Source organism: Lytechinus pictus, chromosome 2 (assembly GCF_037042905.1).
Source record: "Lytechinus pictus isolate F3 Inbred chromosome 2, Lp3.0, whole genome shotgun sequence".
In the NCBI taxonomy this organism is placed as follows: domain Eukaryota; kingdom Metazoa; phylum Echinodermata; class Echinoidea; order Temnopleuroida; family Toxopneustidae; genus Lytechinus; species Lytechinus pictus.
In genome coordinates, this window is record NC_087246.1 from 60,645,056 (window position 1) to 60,667,665 (window position 22,610).

The window sequence follows — 22,610 nt, forward strand, 5'->3', positions numbered from 1 at the left end:
TTGAAATCTGAATATTTTTTTTACAATTATTTATTGTCTATTTAGTTCAATAATCATATTTCTTTTCTTATAAAGTCATTTATACTTTGTTAATGAGAATGTTTCCATTGTCTTTTACTCTTTTTTTTTTCATTGTGTCATCTATCATTGTATTTTGTGACATTCCTAGTTTATTCCAAAACTTCTTGGTCATTCATATAATTCATAGTCAAGTAGTCAGTCAAATTCTAATTTTTTTTGTCTAATCTTGTTCATTTTTTTTCTTAACAAACCCATTTTAAGCCACCACTGACAATGTTGACCCTGTCATCACTGGGTGTCCTGATAACATCAACATTGCTATCCCAATTGGTTCAACTGGAGTTGCTGTCACATGGACTGAACCAACAGCTACAGATAACTCTGGCGTAGTCCCGACCTCCACCTCTACTAGTTCTCCTGGAGATACTTTTAATGTTGGCACAACCCAAGTTAGCTATACATTCACTGATGGATCCGGAAATAATGCATTCTGTATATTTACAGTAACTGTATCTGGTGAGTGGGTGACCATTGTACATTTTCTCATTTCTTCCTTTCAGAAGATTGTTAGCTAGTGGCGCATGCAAGTTTTTTAGGGCTATTCAGATATGTTGGAATAATATAATAAATTCATCTATTTTGGGATTAATGCATTTGAGTACTTTCAAGAATCACTGTATTGTTGAATGGATTCCATATTCCCTTACTTCTATAATCTATAGTTGTCTTTGTAGTATATATTGTTTTCAGTCTTTATTTCAAATATAATTGTTCCTTTATGTCATGAACACCTGTACATGTATTGTGTTATCTATATTAATCTTAGCCACCACTGACAATGTTGACCCTGTCATCACTGGGTGTCCTGATAACATCAACATTGCTATCCCAATCGGCTCAACTGGAGTCGCTGTCACATGGACTGAGCCAACAGCTACAGATAACTCTGGTGTAGTCCCAACTTTCACCTCTACTAGTTCTCCTGGAGATGTTTTTAGTGTTGGCACAACCCAAGTTAGCTATACATTCACTGATGGATCAGGAAATAATGCATTCTGTATATTTACTGTATCTATATCTGGTGAGTGGGTAACAGTTGATTTTGTCTTTGTTCTTTCTTCATAGAGCAGTGTCAGCTAGTTGTGCATGCAATTTCTCTTTCTTGTCAGATATGTATTTGCTTGTCTTATGTTTTTGAAAGCTTAGAGTATTTTGATGAAAATCTGAACTTCCATGCTTCTTCATTCCTATCCTGTAGCGACCACTGACAATGTTGACCCTGTAATCAATGGGTGTCCTGATAACATCAACATTGCTATCCCAATCGGGTCAACTGGAGTTGCTGTCACATGGACTGAGCCAACAGCTACAGATAACTCTGGCGTTGTCCCAACCTCCACCTCTACTAGTTCTCCTGGAGATACTTTTAATGTTGGCACAACCCAAGTTAGCTATACATTCACTGATGGATCGGGAAATAATGCATTCTGTGTATTTACTGTATCTGTATCTGGTGAGTGGGTGACCATCGTACATTTTCTCATTTCTTCCTTTCAGAAGATTGTTAGGTAGTGGCGCATGCAAGTTTTTGTATGGCTTTTTTAGATATGTTGGACTAATATTGTAAATTCATCTATTTTGGGATGATGTACTTTCAAGAATCACTGTATTGTTGAATGGATTCCATATTCCCTTACTTCTATAATCTATAGTCGTCTTTGTAGTATATATTTTTATCAGTCTTTATTTCAAATGTAATTGTTCCTTTATGTCATCAACACCTGTACATGTATTGTGTTATCTATATTAATCTTAGCCACCACTGACAATGTTGACCCTGTCATCACTGGGTGTCCTGATAACATCAACATTGCTATCCCAATTGGCTCAACTGGAGTTGCTGTCACATGGACTGAGCCAACAGCTACAGATAACTCTGGTGTAGTCCCAACTTTCACCTCTACTAGTTCTCCTGGAGATGTTTTTAATGTTGGCACAACCCAAGTTAGCTATACATTCACTGATGGATCAGGAAATAATGCATTCTGTATATTTACTGTATCTATATCTGGTGAGTGAGTGACAGTTGGATTTTGTCTTTTTTTTCTTTCCTCCTAGAGCAGTGTCAGCTAGTTGTGCATGCAATTTCTCTTTCTTGTCAGATATATATTTGCTTTAAGAATGTATTTGCTTGATTTATGTTTTTGAAAGCTTAACAATTCAGAGTACTGTGATGAAAATCTGTACTTCCATGTTTCTTCATTCCTATTCTGTAGCCACCACTGACAATGTTGACCCTGTCATCAGTGGGTGTCCTGATAACATCAATATTGCTATCCCAATTGGTTCAACTGGAGTTGCTGTAACATGGACTGAGCCAACAGCAACAGATAACTCTGGCATTGTCCCAACCTCCACCTCTACTAGGTCTCCTGGAGATACTTTTAATGTTGGCACAACCCAAGTTAGCTATACATTCACCGATGGATCAGGAAATAATGCATTCTGTATATTTACTGTAACTGTATCTGGTGAGTGGGAAATATTTGTTTTGTGTTGGCTGTTTCTTCCACACAGACGTTCTTGTTCCTGGCTGCTTGAACTTTGTCTTCTTGCATGCTGTAATGCCATAATGCATGGATCAAGTATTTTTATCCAGTAGTTACATCTCTATTCATTATTTATTGATTTCAGACATGGTGACTTTAGTTGTTGAAAGTCTTATCCATGTTTGCCTTTGCTATTTAGCTTCACCATTGCATGTTTGACACCTTGGCACTTTATTTTCTTTAAAGAATCAAACCATTAACAAAGCAAAGTGTTGTTGCATTGCATGTTTCCTTTTTGAATCAATATTCACTGAAGCTAATTCTTGATCAACTTGGTACTGTCATTTGTATTATTAAGATTGTTTCTTTCAGTTTCACAGATTTTTCATAAATATGGTCTTTATCTGCTGTAGATCACCTTTGCTTGTTCAATTTTTTAGTATTAGAATCATGACGCTTAATTAATTTTCTTTGCATACTCATCCCATTGAATGTTATATTATCTTGCAAGTTTAACTTTTTTAAGCAAAAGTCACTGAAGCTAAATGATTTATTTGCTTTCCAATGTTTCCAATGTTTTGTATACATTGCTGCTGTTCAATTACAGATATCTTCCATCAGCATGGACTTAATTTGCTCTAGTTTCATCACTGCATGTTTGACACCATTGCACTTGGTATTTTCAGAGAATCAAAGAAATGATTTGATGTAATTTAAAGTTGCATGTGTAACCCTTGGAAACGACGTTCATTTCGTATTATTCATTTGCTCCTTTTTAGTGTCACAGCTAGTTCTTCAATCAATATGGACATCATATGCTGTAGATTCCCCACTGCATGGTCAACACACTAGTTTAGAATCATCCATGCCTAAACTTCAAATAAGCTTCTGAAGCTCGTGTTACATTGCATGTTTACCACTTGAAAAGGAAATCCATTAAAACTTCTGATTCAATTGCCCTCATTGCTATTTTCAGTTTCATCAATATCACTCTGCTTTACTTTCGTCATTGTATGTTGACCACTAAAGTATCCTCTGTCCTGTAAGAAATCAGATAGTGCATTAATACCATTTTCTTTCTTGGTTTAGTACATTTAAGCCATGTTCAGTCATATTCACCTCGGCAACAAAGCTCCGGAACATTTTGTGTGTACAAAATCAATAGTATTTGAGGCGTAAAACCCATAAGTAGCAAGCAAATTTTTTTTTAGGGGGAGGATGGAGGATGACGAATAACTATTAACGAATAGATCAAATTCTTTTTTTATGAAGTATTCGTAAGTTAGATCTGATCGATTTGACATAAATTTTCACCTGCGGAATTTTAAATGGAGTTCTACGAGGTATCGGATAGAGCGCCACCTGCTCACGTTTGAGAGACATAGGGAGTACAATTTGTTTGTACGCCTGAGACGCCCTCGAAATGTACCTCGAGCGGGCTTGTCAGGATAACGTACTAATACAGGGCAGGAGAGGTGGTCTTGCACGATTTCCTAGGAACTTTTCTTTCCTATCTTTCCTTTACTTTTTTTAACTGATATAGATTGAACAAAGAAATTATTCTTTTTGAAAAAAAAGGGAAAGCAAATTTACAAGGCAACAATAGTCAAAACTGACTAGTTTGCCTATTTAAAATAACAACAACAACAACATAGCACATAAGTAATCTCTCTTAAGTGATGCAGGCATTCAACATAATTCAACATGATTCATGATGTATTAACAAAATCATTATGAAAGTTAGGACATGAATCCTGATGTTTTATTGGAATCATAATTTCATTTGTCTCTTGGACATATATATGCAATAATTGGAGTGTGTGATAAGTAATGACATAAGTGAGGTGATTCGTCTCACTGTGTATCAGCTCTATTCATAAATGTTGCTTACTTTGACATTTTTGTTTTCATTTTCTGTCCACAAAACACAAAAAATACAAGAAAAAAAAACAATACATAGTGAAACTAAACAAAGTACAATGTCAATTGTGATTGTACATAAGATATAATAAAAAGGAATTGCGGCAAACTGAAGTGACTTTGGTTGTTAAACAAATGAAGTAGAATGGAGTTTTGTTTCATATTTGATAAAGGATTTAGTAGCCACTTGTAATCTTCAACTCCTCACTATATATGATAGCTATGATCAGATTTTCAGCTTGGCACAGAGCTCAATACATCTTTCCATATTACATCACTTATGTGTTGATGTTAACTTCCATCATGCATATGTTTAAGAATTTCAAAGGACATTTCACAGGTTGAATAATGTTGAGGTCATTCTCACCAAATTTTGCTCAGAATTACTTTGGTCCATTAGAAGCCCAGATATGCAAATATATGTAAAGACTCATGGGCGTATCAGGAATTTGAAGTTCTTGCAAACTAAAGATGGGACCCAACCAACTACATTACTATGTCAAAAATTGTGTTATGTTATCAAACTGTCCAATGTAGTTATTTATGCCATACTTTTAAAGTGGAGATAGTATTTGTACTGGGATCCATATACTCTTTCTTAAGCTAACAGTGCCCTAAACATGCATGTAGATTGGGGGGGGGGGGGAATGCTGCCCCAAAATGGCTGGAACATCCCCCCAAAAGCTGGCAATCTCCAGTTTAAAAAAAAGAAAAAATCTGATGCAGCACATTATTAAGAATTCATATCCTTTCCATTAAGACTTGGAAAATAGTAGGGGGACCTCTTAGGTTCAAACAGAACCAGGAGGGGGGGGGGGATGTTCATCAACACCAAATGTGTTTTACTTGTAATGACAAACATTTCTCTAAAGGGTAGGAATCTAGGTAAGGATTAATGCAAAATCAGTCTGTTAATATTCAAAATCCATGTCATATTCATATTTTGAGCTAAAGAGAAAAGTATACTTAAAAACATTGAAAAACTGGATCATTTACTAGTGATCCACAGAATACTTTCATTTTCTAAAAACAGTGTGTAAGTCAAAAAAAATATATCATATCAACCGGTTTATTATCATTTTTTTATAGTCATTATGACATCAAATGATATTGCGCAGAGCATGTACAACCAGGTTGGGCTTAATAATTGTTGGGAATGTCTTTAACTCTTTGTCCGCCAAGTTCGCCGATTGGCACACTTGCTGCTTCGCCAAGTACGCCAATCGGCACAAAGCTCACGACAATCCGATTACATTGATTTATACAATGCTGAAAAAAAAATAGCCTAGGCTTAGAATATTGGGCCTGTACTATTATTCTTTGACAAAGGGGTTATAAGTAGCTTGTTCTCATATTTGTAAAAATCTGGGAATGAATAGCCTGTACACTTATAGTTTACCAATTGAAACTTGAAGGTTTCCATTGATCAGAGATATATGTTCTAAACATGAGTAAATATTTATGGAATATACATCAATAGAAAGCTAATTTCATATTCAACAACTTTACTGTAGAACATTTTTCTGTAGGAAAAAGCATAAAAAAGTTACAGCCATGTAAACTACGCATGCAAATCCAGAGCACCCATTTCTGGTGTCCACAGAATTAATCCGGCAATAGGGGATTCCGTGCACGGCAGACAAAGAGTTAAGCTATTAATCTTTGATGTGCACATTGATAAATATATATCATTTTACTTTATCAAAAACAGCTTCCACTGACAATGTTGACCCTGTCATCAGTGGGTGTCCTGATAACATCAACATTGCTATCCCAATTGGTTCAACTGGAGTTGCTGTAACATGGACTGAGCCAACAGCTACAGATAACTCTGGCGTAGTCCCAACCTCCACCTCTACTAGATCTCCTGGAGATGTTTTTAGTGTTGGCACAACCCAAGTTAGCTATACATTCACCGATGGATCAGGAAATAATGCATTCTGTATATTTACTGTATCTATATCTGGTGAGTGGGTAACAGTTTATTGGACTTGTTTTCATTTCTTCCCTCCAGAAGAGTTTTAGCTAGTGGTGCATGCAAGTTTTTAGGGCTTTTCAGATATATTTGATTAATATTGGAAATTAATCTATTTTGGGGTTAATGCTTTTGAATACTTTAAAAAATCTCTGTATTGTTGAATGATTATTTGTAATGACATCTTTTCTTACTTTTATAAAGTATAGTTGTCTTTGTATTCATATATATTTTTATCAGTCTTTATTTCACATATAATTGTTCCTTTATGTCATGAACAGCTGTACATGTATTGTGTTATCTATATTAATCTTAGCCACCACTGACAATGTTGACCCTGTCATCACTGGGTGTCCTGATAACATCAACATTGCTATCCCAATTGGCTCAACTGGAGTTGCTGTCACATGGACTGAGCCAACAGCTACAGATAACTCTGGCGTAGTCCCAACCTCCACCTCTACTAGATCTCCTGGAGATGTTTTTAGTGTTGGCACAACCCAAGTTAGCTATACATTCACTGATGGATCGGGAAATAATGCATTCTGTATATTTACTGTATCTATATCTGGTGAGTTGGTAACAGTTGATTTTGTTTTTGTTCTTTCTTCATAGAGCAGTGTCAGCTAGTTGTGCATGCAATTTCTCTTTCTTGTCAGATATGTATTTGCTTAAAAATGTATTTGCTTGTTTTATGTTTTTGAAAACTTAACAAATTAGAGTATTTTGATGAAAATCTGAACTTCTATGTTTCTTCATTCCTATTCTGTAGCGACCACTGACAATGTTGACCCTGTCATCACTGGTTGTCCTGATAACATCAACATTGCTATCCCAATTGGTTCATCTGGAGTTGCTGTAACATGGACTGAGCCAACAGCTACAGATAACTCTGGTGTTGTCCCAACCTCCACCTCTACTAGATCTCCTGGAGATGTTTTTAGTGTTGGCACAACCCAAGTTAGCTATACATTCACTGATGGATCGGGAAATAATGCATTCTGTATATTTACTGTATCTATATCTGGTGAGTGGGTAACAGTTGATTTTGTCTTTGTTCTTTCTTCATAGAGCAGTGTCAGCTAGTTGTGCATGCAATTTCTCTTTCTTGTCAGATATGTATTTGCTTAAAAATGTATTTGCTTGTTTTATGTTTTTGAAAACTTAACAATTTAGAGTATTTTGATGAAAATCTTAACTTCTATGTTTCTTCATTCCTATTCTGTAGCGACCACTGACAATGTTGACCCTGTCATCACTGGTTGTCCTGATAACATCAACATTGCTATCCCAATCGGGTCAACTGGAGTTGCTGTAACATGGACTGAGCCAACAGCTACAGATAACTCTGGTGTTGTCCCAACCTCCACCTCTACTAGATCTCCTGGAGATGTTTTTAGTGTTGGCACAACCCAAGTTAGCTATACATTCACTGATGGATCGGGAAATAATGCATTCTGTATATTTACTGTATCTATATCTGGTGAGTGGGTAACAGTTGATTTTGTCTTTGTTCTTTCTTCATAGAGCAGTGTCAGCTAGTTGTGCATGCAATTTCTCTTTCTTGTCAGATATGTATTTGCTTAAAAATGTATTTGCTTGTTTTATGTTTTTGAAAACTTAACAATTTAGAGTATTTTGATGAAAATCTTAACTTCTATGTTTCTTCATTCCTATTCTGTAGCGACCACTGACAATGTTGACCCTGTCATCACTGGTTGTCCTGATAACATCAACATTGCTATCCCAATCGGGTCAACTGGAGTTGCTGTAACATGGACTGAGCCAACAGCTACAGATAACTCTGGTGTTGTCCCAACCTCCACCTCTACTAGATCTCCTGGAGATGTTTTTAGTGTTGGCACAACCCAAGTTAGCTATACATTCACTGATGGATCGGGAAATAATGCATTCTGTATATTTACTGTATCTATATCTGGTGAGTGGGTAACAGTTGATTTTGTCTTTGTTCTTTCTTCGTAGAGCAGTGTCAGCTAGTTGTGCATGCAATTTCTCTTTCTTGTCAGATATGTATTTGCTTAAAAATGTATTTGCTTGTTTTATGTTTTTGAAAGCTTAACAATTTAGAGTATTTTGATGAAAATCTGAACTTCTATGTTTCGTCATTCCTATTCTGTAGCGACCACTGACAATGTTGACCCTGTCATCACTGGTTGTCCTGATAACATCAACATTGCTATCCCAATTGGTTCATCTGGAGTTGCTGTAACATGGACTGAGCCAACAGCTACAGATAATTCTGGTGTTGTCCCAACCTCCACCTCAACTAGATCTCCTGGAGATGTTTTTAGTGTTGGCACAACCCAAGTTAGCTATACATTCACTGATGGATCGGGAAATAATGCATTCTGTTTATTTACTGTATCTATATCTGGTGAGTGGGTAACAGTTGAATTTTTTCTCTTATTCTTTCCTCTTAGAGCACTGTCAGCTAGTGGTGCATGCAATTACTCTATCTCGTCAGATGCGTATTTGCTTAACCCTAACTAGGCCGGGCTTTTTTGGCTGTTCTGTGGCCGGGGGGGGGGGGGGGGGTTGATTCAACCCCCTCCTGAGATCTCGGCTGCCGATCGCGCGAGCGCCGCAAAAATTTGCACGCTGGTAGTGTGCGATGTACTAATCTACAAGGCTGTATGGTAAAATTTTCCAAAATAATAAGATTTTATTTTATATTAATTAATTATGCTAATTTATGCATAAATCATACTTTTTGCTCTAATTCACTAAATAAAGTTCCTAGAATGCTAATTTTTGGTAAAAATATTTTTTGTAGCATTCTTAACAATCGCAATTGAAAAAAACTTCGGTTTGGAAATAAATTTCTTATGTATTTTATTGTTTTATGAATTTCTTATGTATTTAATTCATTTCTTTGTTTTTCAACCTTTTGTTTTTCTTTTTTTTTCACCAGATTTATTGCATAACATTTTTGAAGCAAAATTATGCTAAATCAATTGATTTCAGCTGTTTAAAGTAAAAATAATCATATCTTTATGAATAAGATGAGAAATCTCAATTTGCATTGACTTGTACACAAAATCACGTTTTGGAACAATTTTTGGTCTGACATGCACTTACAAAATGTTGCGTAATTTCGGAACCGCATACCCAGGCGTCGTAAATTTGGTCTCAAAAGATGCACGAGACTTAAAAGTATAAACTCTGCGAGAGGCGTGTTCAAAAAATTTCGCGCGGTGGAATGATCGCAGAAAATGTTGAGGGGGGGTTGATTTGTCGGTTTTTGTTTTTGTTTCTGTCTAATACTTTTCCATGTATAATTGTTTTGTCTTGTACATGTATATTGTGATGTGATTGTGTATACCAATCTATTCTATTTCACACATGTTGTCATCTTTGTAGCCATTTCTGACAATACTGAACCTGTCATCACTGGATGTCCCGATGACATCTCTGTCGTTGCTCCTTCTGGATCAACTGGGGTTGCAATCACATGGCCTGAGCCAACAGCCTCAGATGATTCAGGCCCCATCACAATGGAATCTACCAGTTCTCCTGGAGATTCTTTTAACATTGGCATGACAACAGTCTCCTACACCTTCACTGATGATTCTGGAAATTTTGCTATCTGTTCCTTTTCTGTCACTGTTTCTGGTACGTGTTTCTTCTGCCTTTCTTTTTTTGTTTTTGTATTTTTGCCTCTACTCTCTTAAAAGTTATTTGATATCCTAAAAATATACTAGCAGCCAATCAAAATCAAGGATAGGCCTACCATGGAACTCACCATAATGATGGGACCAGGGCCAAAAAAAAACATCTCTGAAACAAATAGAAAACAGAAATCTGCAGTTATGTTTATGGCTATTTTTTTTTCTAATTCCTTCCTATCATTCCTCCTTTGCCTGTATTTATGTTATTTCCTTTCTACCTCCATTCCTTCCATTAAATTGTCTTTGTACATGCATGCAAAACAGCTTCTGCTGACAACACTGATCCTGTCATTACTGGATGTCCTGATGACATCACCGTGGTCATTCCGTCTGGTTCAGCCAGTGTGGCTATCACATGGAGTGAGCCATCAGCTACTGATGACTCCGGGCCAGTCACTTCTGAGTCCTCCAGATCTCCTGGAGATTCTTTCAATGTTGGCACAACAGTAGTTTCCTATACGTTCACTGACATGTCAGGAAACTTTGCAATCTGCTCTTTTTCTGTCACTGTCGCTGGTACGTCCTTATCCTTTCTCTTAACTTTGGAAATGTCTCCCTCTTCAGGTACAGATTTATGCATGTCTTGTGTATATATTTTCTTCTCACTTTATTATATTGATAAGTCTTCTCCCTTAATAGGTAGAAAGTGCAATGCATGTCTTTTATAGATATTTCTCACACTTCATCCTGGTCACATTTCTATTCCCTTTAGGTACAGCCTAATGCCTGTCTTAGATGTAGAATTTCTTCGCACTTTATTAACTTAGATTTCTTTCCGTTAAATTTAGGTACACACTAATATAATGCATGTCTAATGTTTATTTTCTCATCTTTTCTGCTTTGGGTGAAAACTGTAATGCATATGTAAATTTTCATCTTACTTTTTTTCTCAATATTTATTCTCCTTGATGTCCAAAGTAATGCATTTCTAATGTACGTTTCTTCCACACTTTCTCTTGGTAATACAGTATATCTTCTCCTTTAGGTACGCACTAATGCACATTCTTTACCTCTGTTTCTTTCCCATTTAGACAACTCTAGTCTGAACTCGATAATTGAGCAATCCTTCTAGTATTCCAATGAAATTATTTAGCAAAAAAATCATTGAATTAAACATTATCTACTCTTTTTCTCTTTCTGATAATTTTCACCTTGTCCTTACCCCGTTTTTCCTACACCCTCCTCTCTTCATTCCCTGCACGTTTTTTCTCTCAGTGGAAAACAACGGACCTTACATCAACAATTGTCCTGGCGACATTGAGGTCGTGCTCCCCAGCGATTCTACCCAAGTTTCCATCCCATGGAGTGAGCCCTCTGCCACTCATAAATCCGGCTCGGTCCTCCCATTCACTTCTACTCATTCTCCTGGGGATTTATTTGGCATCGGAACAACCCAAGTTACCTATACTTTTACTGATGATTCAGGAAACAATTATTTCTGTGAATTCTTGGCGATAGTCAGTGGTATGTCCTTCTTTCCATGTCCAATTCTTCCCCAATCTCTAATGTTTGGTCTGTAATCTGGATGGTTCTCCATTGCTCTGTATGGTTATAGCATACAAAAGTAAGCTGGGCAGATTAATGGTTTTGGGAATGGTTATTTGTTGTACATGTACTTAGACTACTGATACAATTTTTTTTACAATTTATTTAGTCTGAGAGGGAGTCAGGTTATTGGAGATATAATCTTTGCCCAAATTCAAGAAGATGGGTTAACATAAAAAGCCAGAGGGGGGGGGGAATCCCTCATAATTTTTTGCTTTAACTCCGTCACACCAATTTTTTTACCGCGCCGCTCTCTGATTTATGATCAGAGTTAGTATAAAAAAAGTCAAATAACAAAGAAATACAAAAGAAATAAAAAGGATCAATGTAATACATGAGAAAAAAAAATGAGATACCAAATGTTGTTTTAAAAGTATTTTTATTGGAATCTCAAAGAGAGTCTGTGAATAGAAAATTAGCTGTTTGGGGCTGTATTTAGTTAGTTAGAGCAAATTCTTTATTTTAGCATAAACTTGGCGTAATTTATATTTAAGCAAATCCTGTTTATGAAAAATTATCCATATGGTTTTGTAGATTTCATCACACACTACCCCTGTGCAAATTGTCACGGCGGCCAAAATCTGGGAGGGAGGGGGTGGCGAATTCCATTCAGTCATCCAGTCATGTTATTTGGCATCATGGGTTAAATTATCTCACGAGCCTTTGTTTAAACCATCGGTTAATTTAGCCCAGGTAGAGTTTAATCTATCTTTGTGAATTTTGGCATTTAGCTTATGGGATCACTTGGGACAAAGCTTGGGTAGATATTCCTTTCACATAATTACTGCTTGTATCACCCTTATTTTATATAGGTGCATTGCCTTTTATTCCTCTAGGCTGAGTTCACATAGAAGTATACGGTATACAGTATTTTTTATTCGTTTGTGTCACAAAAGGTAGTACGTGTGTCCTACTTTCATATTATTTTGGCGCTGTCAAAATGGATACCTTAGACAAAATTATCTCTGCAAATTATCAAATTTATGTTTAAAACAACTTAATGATTTTTTAATGGGGTAAGTTGATCGAGATAATAATAATAATAATAATTGGCATTTATACAGCGCTTTATCAATCTACGACTGCTCAAAGCGCTTCACAATTATTATTACCCGGTCACTGGATTCACAGCATTTCAAGCAGCCTGTTTGGTGCACACTTGCTAAACCAACCACAATGACGGTTGTTTTCTACCGGTACCCAATTAGCACCTGGGTGAGAGTGGCAGAGTGTGGATTGATGCCTTGCCAAAGGACGCTAGGCCATGGTAGGATTCAAACACATGACCCTCTGATTACAAGGCGAGAGTTAGAACTGCTTCACCATGGTGCTTCCACAATGGAGATGGGGTTATTTGAGTCATATGATTTGACACACCAAAAATTTCATTTATTTATTTGTTTTTTAGGGGAGGGGTATGATTGGATATACTGTGATCAAATATATATATATTAATATTTCAAACATGTATCAGCCTTATTGATTTTATCAATTCCTATTTTTGCTTTGATTGATGTCATAATTTTTTATGGTGGGTTAGCTTAATTCTACTCCTCCATGGTGTACACTGCATGAAAGTCTAACAAGTAGGATTCCAGTATACTATCGAGGCTATGCAGCATTTCTGAATAGTACCCTCTTATGTGAACCAGTATTAGTTTGATTCAAGCTATTCGCGTGCCCTTGAAAACGTGCATTGTATACCCAAATAGTATCCTCCTATGTGAACTCGGCCATATCTTTAGACTATATTCCTTTATCTCAAGACCATATTCCTTTATAATGAAATATATGTTATTCTTGTTTTCTATATATGTTATTTGTTTAAAAAATATGTCTCAGATTTGTGCCTTTTTTGTTCTGTTTTTTGTTAAAGAATTATGTTACCATTTGTTGTTTGATTTTCATGTACATTACCTGATTGTCATTTTTGTCTTTATATATACATTCATCACTTCTTCCATGGTATTACCCCTTTTATTCATCCAGCTCATCCTTATAGTGAAAATATTTCCCATTTGTCTTTTCATAAAATTACTGGCATCCATTCATACATTCATATCTCATACTGCTTCAAGCAACTGACTCTTATGCACAATGTAGTGTTGTGTTGGGATCGTTCATATCTAGTTGGGAGCATCTCATTGACGACACAGGAACATTCGATGTACAATTCAATTATTGGCTTGGATGAATAAGGGTTCTTAGAAAGGGGTATGGACATAAAAGGGATGGTTCTGAGATGGGGGTATTTACATTATGATGTCTAGGCTATATGTATGTAGTGATTTATACAATCACTACATTACATCCCCTTTCTTTGGAAAATTGAGGCTCCCCTCCATGTGGAAAAAAATATCAAAGAAAGCAAAATCAGAGGAATAGATACCCTGGGGTCAATGAACTATATACATTATAAAGTCAATACAGAGAAATAGAAAAGAAAATATAAACATTTTAAAGTGAATACAAAAATTATAGAAAAGAAAACGATAAGTGAAACATTTGATCATTGTTCCGTTTCCTCTTACGCTCATTCTCTCTCCGAAACAAATACTTCAAACCTATATACAATTTTATATACAGTAAATTCATAATCAATAATTAGCATAAACCACTCCATAATTGTGGTAATGATAAAAGTAGACATAATGCTAACTCTCCTCAAAATTCAAAACATAAATCTCAATTTCTGTTCAGAAACCAGTGCAGACTTATGCACTTAAAAGACAGAATAAAAATGAAGATAATTGTAATGACCAAAATAACAAAAGCAAGTGTCAACAACATTAATGTGGTATGTTTCAGATATTCTCATTACTAGCCAAGGAAAGTCAGCAATTGATAACAAATCTTTTTTTTTTTATAATTTAAGTTAAACAAACCTGGTTTCAGTTACAGGTTAAAGGTATAAATACCAGTGAACTGTATATGTAATAGTTAATGAACAATTTGCTAAGCTAAGTTTGCTAGTGTGTCTATCTTTATACTGCTATCGACCGTCAATGGATAAATTCCCATCATACTCTGATGATAAACGAAACCAAAGATATAAATGTGATATTCCAACATAATTATATATAAGAAAAACAGGTGGATTGGAGAACAGCTTGCCTGTGTCAGGGATTGGTTTTTCTAAGGGTTTGTTCACACTTAAATTTTCAGAGAATAGTGATGTCACCAAAGTAGTTTATGTACACTTCACAACAATATAATACAAATCAACCAATTTCTGAGCGGTGGGCGTCCTCATCATAGGGAAATGTGCTTCTATTTCCACTTCAAATTCCGAAGTATATTTTTGTAATAGGATTACGCACCATATCTTCTATATGAGTTTCACTCCTAATTTGCTCTGATGATATCTTAATGGTTATTTCAAGTATATTCAAACTTGATAAATTCCATGTTATACACAAAGCGGCGAAATACTAAAAGAAAATAATAAAACCAAAATAAAAACGTATTTCTTGACACACAAGGCCTATGTGTAGTCCAGTATCATTCATCACTGGAAAATGCTTTTCTTTACATGTTAATGTTAACCAAATACAACATCATCATGATTTTGATTGAAATATAAAACATTTTTGCTTCGTATTATCATCTACCTTGATTACATCATATCTACAATATTGTTTGAGAAATGATGGAACATCATGTTACATTAATTTGGTAAATCCTTATTTGGCTCGATATTCTTTGGAATTATCAATATCAGTGGCTTCAACTTAAGTAATAAAGGTAGTTTAATATTCATCACGATCAATTTTATAGCATAATTAAGAATATGGTTAGAAATGTCGGTGTTTGTCAAATTTGGAATGTTGTTCTTCCAAAGGTCAACGCAGTATAGCATAAAGATGATGTTATCATCACAAATTAGAGAAATTATGAACCATGAAAATACAATTATGATGTAACAAAACCTAAATTTCTCTTCCATGAAGGAATGAATAAATAGAGGAACTTTTCAGTTGCACATATGGCATGTTTTGCACTAATGCATCCTCTATGAACAGGTTGATCTGATACCGGCAAGTTTGTCAGTCTCCTGCACTAGCACAAGTATCTCCTTTAAGGTAAACCCTGCACTTGATCTCAAGTCTACCAGACTGATGGGTTTTGGTCAAACACACACTTAAAACCCTTTTCTGTGAAACACATACAGCTGAAGCCGACACCACAGTCCCTGTCATTGAGAACTGCCCTTCCAGCTTTACTGTTGATGCCGGTAGCAATAGCTTTCTCTTTGTTACCTGGACTGAACCAACTGCCACTGATGATTCTGGGACAGTCAATTTGGTCTCTGGTCCTTCCTCAAACAGTGGCTTTTACCAAGCTGGAAGCATCAATGAAGTCACTTATGTATTCCAAGATACTGCAGGAAATGAGGCAGAGTGTAGCTTTACAGTAACCGTTGCGGGTACGTTCATGCAAGCAGTAGCCTCTGAGCAATATCACTTTAATCTGTTGCGTATCGGAACTAGATGGTCACTGTTCAAAACCTAGAATGACACAATTCTTAAGTCAACGTAATTTTAAAAGAAATTTTACACTATTTAGTTCACTTAATGCCAAACTGGCAATATGTATACCGCGATGAAAACACAATGAGAGCCAAAGAAGAATTAAATCAATCAGACTATGCTGAAACGGAATTTCCCATATTTCTGTGTAGAAATACAGACATGGGTATACAGCTAAATCATTCATTGTTGTGTCTAAGTATTGCAAAATAATTGTCAATCAGAGGAGTTTTTCAGTGGTTATGTACCAGCTTTGCGTTTACCAGCAAAATGCTGTCCTGCCGAGTTCCTACGGGAGTTACCATAAACAGAATAAAGATTGCTGTTTAGTGTGTTTTCCCTGCCAGTTATAAGCTACTGTAAATTCTTGCACCTGGATGAGCTAAGAGCAAAGTAGTCAGTGAAAACATCACTGACAAAAATCTTTATGAAATTCTCTATAGTAAGTGCCTTTCCCACATAGATGGTAAATGCTAAATTAGCAGTCGCTCCAACCCTCTTAGTTTTACCATAATATCTGCTGCTGAAAGGTTATTTTTGTAAAATCTCTCAACTCCCCGGCTTGAGCTTTTATTTTATTCTCCCACTTTGGCTTTGTGTCTCCTGCTAAAGATAAATTGCCTCCCACATGAAATTTTCTTTCTACTGCCAAAACAGCTTTGATTAAAATATGGAGTTTAATTATCATGTATCCATGGTTCACCAAATGCCCATATAAAATATACACAGTAGATCTACTCTATAGTGTACATGTAGTTCATGTGTGTTGTGAATGTGATTGAGAGACAAGCTTAATTGGTTCTCTACCCCCCCCCCATAATGAACATTCAATATATGTTTTATTTTGGCAATGTGGTGTACATGCTGAATATTGAGCCATATTCTCCTGTTTGATAAGTCTTGGCGGGAGAATCTCCTACTTAGGTGCTTGGGGTTGGAGTCTCTGCATTAGTTTTTACATTGCATCTGCTTTTTGTCAAATATGTAGACATCTCCTTCCACCTGTCATTTCCATGATTTCATGTAACTTCCATATTTTGTGTATATATTCTTCATTTCATTCTCCATATCAATTCCATGATTATAGCCACCACTGACAATATTGACCCTGTCATTACCGGGTGTCCCGATAACATCATTGTGGCCACTGATCTGGGGTCAGGTGGGGCCACTGTTTCATGGACCGCGCCGTCAGCTACGGACAACTCTGGCCAAATCCCATCCTCCACATCTGACAGGTCTCCGGGAGATTTTTTTAATGTTGGCACAACCCAAGTGACTTATACCTTTACCGATGGATCAGGGAACAATGCATTCTGCTCTTTCTTTGTTACTGTGGAGGGTATGTGTGGAGCACCCCTTGTGAAATTCTTGTCCATTCATAGCATCTTGTGTGTATTCCTTACATCATATATTATGTGTTTACTGAAATAATATTTGCATTGTATCCATGGTAACAAATGAAAAAGCATCATTTTACAACACTCTGACAATATTTATGTTTGAGTGGGGATGTTGGTGGATTTGTTTTTTTATCCTGACAGTTATAGAAAATATTGTCTTATATGAATAAATGAGGGACATGTTACTTTGTGACTTCAAACTAGAAAGTCATTTATAATTATAGCTCTGTATTATTAGACTTTTTATTATCCTAATATTATAATCAATATGTATTTTGATCAGGGTCATGGGCAAAATTAATTTTGTTTTGTATTTACCTGTTTCTGGATATAGTAGAATATTAATATCTTTTTTTTTTCTATTTACCTCCTTGAAGCATTGAGTTATCACAAATTTTATCATTTATATATGTGAAAAAAAGGATATCCTAATTCCTTTGGTGGGTGTGAAAAAAGAGAAAAATATCTTGAGTAATTATTGCTATGTTTCGTATTGGAAAATGGGATATTCCTTGAGTAAGAACTTATCATTTATTAAAACAAAACATACATGTAGGTAGTAATAATTGACACTGGAATGGTCTCTTTGCTGTAAGTGGTAATTCCTCTTTAGATGTTGAATACATTATAATCTTAATATGCTGTTGGTATATTAATGTTTTAGGCTTAGTTTTTGAGAAATACTTTGTCCTTTTTATCCATTTGCTGAGCAAGAATTCCCATTATGCTTTACATCAAGACAGTCAAAGCTTGTCATCACTGATTGTTGACAAGATTTATTTTGTAAATCCTTTACTTGAGAATGCAGTCACTGTTGTTATTTTAACAGCCATTGAATAATATCCTGTCTGTAAATATAACTTTCATGACTCAGTATCCATGAAGGGGTTTTAAACAGAGTTGAGTTTAATGAGTTATGATATTATTATAGTAATCTCATGGAGGAATACCAGCTCCCGCCAATTAGGTAAGCATCATCTGACCCAATGCGTTATATGTACATGTATATGCTACTTGCATTATGTACATCAATGTAAGTGCTATTTCAGTTGCATTTAGTCTATGTGAAACCCCATCATATATATTGACACTATTAAAATCACCTCTGATGAAAACTTCATTTCTTTCTATTCCCTGTATCTCTACCCTTAGCCACCCTTGACAACACTGACCCTGTCATCAGTGGGTGTCCTGAAAACATCTTTGTTGATATCCCATCTGGGTCAACTGGAGTTTCTGTCTCATGGACTGCACCAACAGCCACGGATAACTCTGGCGTTGTCCCAACTTTCACCTCTACTAGATCTCCTGGAGATTCTTTTAGTGTTGGCACAACCCAGGTGACCTACACCTTCACTGATGGATCAGGAAATGATGCTTTCTGCACTTTCTTTGTCACCGTAGCTGGTGAGATTTTTTTATTTATATCAGCCTGGAGAGCACTTTTATGAGAAAAAAATATTCCACAAGTTGTTGGATGTGACAACTTTCCTTGATTTTGATTGGCTTAACAAGAAGCACATTTTCAGATAATATGTCAGACAAGTCCTTTTTATGAAATGTTCCCTTAGTCTGTTCTGCATGTGTTAAAGAGATTAAGGGAAGTTTGTGTAAGTAATTCATCATTCTTTTAAAAATGGATAAAAATCAATGAGAACATTTGGAATAAATCCCAATATCATTCTGCTAATAAGAGATGCATTGGTTCCAAACAAAAGGACAACCAAGATTTCTGAATTAAAACAGAACTCTTTGCTTCTATATGCATGGTTCTCCATGAAGGAAATATTTCCCTTGTTTGGCACACCACAGGCATACCTTAACAGAAATTGATCAACATTCTATATATGGCCTATGGCTGGAATCGTGCTCAGTGTCCTTTCCCTTTTAATCCTCCATTTTTTTCATAGTTAAAACATTTTTGATGAGGTAGCTGCAGTGAACTCATAGATACCATACCTTCTTTCATTTGAAAATGTGGCAAGATGCACCAACAAAGCGCTCCCTTTCATATTGATATAATATCAAATTTACTTCATTTCATCCCACATATTTCACTCCATAAAAAATGCTTTTGACTCATGATCTTCCTTTTGTTTAATCCACTTCAGCCACTACTGACAACACCGACCCTGTCATTGAAAACTGCCCTGAAAGCTTTTCTGTCGATGCCGGCAACAACGCCTTTGTCTTTGTCTTCTGGACTGCACCAACTGCCACTGATGAGTCTGGGACAGTCACTCAAGTCGCTGGGCCATCGTCCAACAATGGCTTTTACCAGGCTGGTACAGTCAATGATGTCCTGTATATCTTTGAGGATGAGGCTGGCAATCAGGCTCAGTGTGCCTTCCAGGTCACAGTAACAGGTTGGTATTGATCTGTTGGCATTATCCTGGTCAAGTCATGACTAGGAATACCTGGTGAGAAACACACAAGGTGTTTTCCTGCATGATTGCACTAGATTCTTTTAAATTTAGGAATTACCCACGAGGAAATGCTACCCTTGCATCCACATATAGACGTGTGACGTAAAAGAAAATTTACCTCCATCTAAGGTACCATGAAGACAGTATGAAAACCAGTTAGTAAAGGAGCGTTATTTTGTATTCAACTATTCACAGCTACCGTTGACAACACTGACCCAGTCATCACCAACTGTCCAAACAACATTGCTGTCCAAACCACACTGAATGGTGCTCCAGTTCAAGTCAGCTGGAATGAGCCCTCTGCAACGGATGACAGTGGTGATCCAGTACAGGTCACTCAGACTGCTAGCTCAGGAAACTTATTTAGCCCTGGCACCACTGCTGTCACCTACACTTTCACTGATACCTCTGGAAACGATGCCGAATGTACTTTTACGGTCACTGTCACAAGTAAGCGAAACCTAAGATATGAACTATTACATCATTCTATAATGTCAGATTGCAGACCTGTATTCAGCAAAAATTGACTGTTTGGATATGGTTGCAACATCACATTCTTCATATCTTGTTTTCAGGTGTAAACTGGCGATAGTTGATACTCCTGAGAAGTCTTATCTTAATATCAAATGTATTTGTTTTCTAACTTGGGAACTTGGATTGTCACTAATACCATTAAAATTGTTCAACTCCATTTGAATGTACATATATGTATATATCTTTAGCTTTACAATTTATGTATTTCTAATATGATATATAATTGTCAGGTAAATAGTTCAATGTATACATTTGAAATTTTATTCTATTATAACAGTATGTTTTAACAATCAAATTGGCCATGTTGGTTATGATATATTTTGGTGGATTTAATAAATTGTTGCAATAGTTTTACAATATTGACACCTTTACCCATTTACACCTCTTGTAGAAAAACATTTTTTTTATAGGCACTTGTAATAATTGAAATGGGGACAAAGCAAACATCCCAAATCCACAATAAGTTGCCCTGGAAGGTTCTTTGTACATAGGTATTGGATTTCAAAAAGCAAAAATTAGAAAATCAGCTTATATAAAAGAGTCATTCTTTTTATTCAGACTGTCAAATTTTCAAGTTGTAAAATGAGATTAACTGCTTGTAAGTTTCACTGATATTGCACAGTGTGCACATCTCATGCCAGAGTGAAGTCCAGACTTCAAATCCAGTTTTCTCCTTATTTCTTTTAAGCTTTCGCCTATTTTTTTTTTCTGCATTCAATCAAGTACTTCTCTGGGTGATCGTTGATCAATTTGTACAAGTTAAGCTGTTCATCATTTTAAAGCTTAGGATGTGCTTATTCAAATTCAATGAAAACCTTTAATTTGGGGGGACTTATCGTTGGTTTGGGGGAGTCTGGTCACAAATTAATACTTTCAGCTCTTACGGTTCAAGATTCAGACGGAGGGGGGGGGGGGTAACATGGGTGATAGGACCCTATTACTAAAGGTACTTAACGCAAGTCATGTCTATGTTGATGCTGCAAGCAGAAAATCATGGTTGCTTTTCCAATTTCCCAGTATTCTGCCTATATGGAGAGACTGGAGGATACAAAAAGCTGTAGAGCTAAATGCTATGGCTAAACATACATTAGACTTGTGTCGAGTTACCTTAAAAGTAATTAACTTCTGTTTCCTAACACTAATCCAGCCACTATTGATGTAACTGCACCTGTAATTAATGACTGCCCCTCTGACATAACCGTTCAAACCACACTGGGTGGCACCGCGGTAGCACTAACCTGGACCGAACCAACGGCTACTGATGATTCTGGATCAGTTTCATCAACATCAACTTCCAATCCCGGGGATTCATTCCCTGTTGGAACTACAGTTGTTGTTTATACATTTAGCGATGATGCAGGAAATTCTGCTGTGTGTTCTTTCACTGTAACGGTGGAGGGTATGTGTCTATTTATTTATGATTCTATTGCTAATTAGAAGCCAATTTCACGGTTTACAAAAAATGGGAGGGCCTTATAGAATCAATGTGTGAACGGCTTCTGCACTCTGTGAATTCATCTCTTTAGCTCTCTTTTATTGATAACAATTATACCGATATTAGTTTTATGGCACTGAATGTAAGATGAATAGTTCCTTTGTTATGTTTAAGTGTCTGCCATACAGCTTAGTAGTTTCCACAGCAGAAAGAATGAAAGAAAACGAGACTTCACTTGTAATTGACATTATGTAGTTGTACTATATCCATGCTTGTGATGAACAGATGGGCTTCCTAATTTGTCACTTTTTAAGGTGACATTTCAGGTAATCACCAAAGTATTGGGGATGGCCTGTGGCCAGCAAAGGAAGTAAAACTAGCTTTTGACTAAAAATTTTGGATGTTAGTATGAAAATGAATCAAAGCATTGATCTTATCACAGGTTTTCAAAGTGTCAAAATCTTATGAAATAAAAATTGCAATACATTGGACTAGACAGTCAAATGTCTATATTCTTACAATTTCTTTTATGGTCTTACCTGATTCATTAGATGTTGTACTATCAATAGTGCTGTGAAAGATGC

At 36.1% G+C, this 22,610-nt stretch overlaps 1 protein-coding gene across 1 annotated transcript in view; it reads left to right on the plus strand.

Moving 5' to 3' along the window:
• LOC129253864 (mucin-3B-like) overlaps positions 1-22,610 on the plus strand; it is a 75,929-nt gene that overhangs the window by 1,215 nt on the left and 52,104 nt on the right. The window contains exons 3-20 of the mRNA XM_064095295.1: positions 283-537; positions 848-1,102; positions 1,280-1,534; positions 1,838-2,092; positions 2,298-2,552; positions 6,202-6,456; positions 6,782-7,036; positions 7,238-7,492; positions 7,694-7,948; positions 8,150-8,404; positions 8,606-8,860; positions 9,847-10,098; positions 15,871-16,125; positions 17,316-17,570; positions 18,784-19,038; positions 19,743-19,997; positions 20,253-20,507; positions 21,739-21,990. Of these exons, the coding sequence (XP_063951365.1) occupies positions 283-537; positions 848-1,102; positions 1,280-1,534; positions 1,838-2,092; positions 2,298-2,552; positions 6,202-6,456; positions 6,782-7,036; positions 7,238-7,492; positions 7,694-7,948; positions 8,150-8,404; positions 8,606-8,860; positions 9,847-10,098; positions 15,871-16,125; positions 17,316-17,570; positions 18,784-19,038; positions 19,743-19,997; positions 20,253-20,507; positions 21,739-21,990 (4,584 nt within the window). The remainder of the gene's footprint in view (positions 1-282; positions 538-847; positions 1,103-1,279; positions 1,535-1,837; positions 2,093-2,297; positions 2,553-6,201; positions 6,457-6,781; positions 7,037-7,237; positions 7,493-7,693; positions 7,949-8,149; positions 8,405-8,605; positions 8,861-9,846; positions 10,099-15,870; positions 16,126-17,315; positions 17,571-18,783; positions 19,039-19,742; positions 19,998-20,252; positions 20,508-21,738; positions 21,991-22,610) is intronic.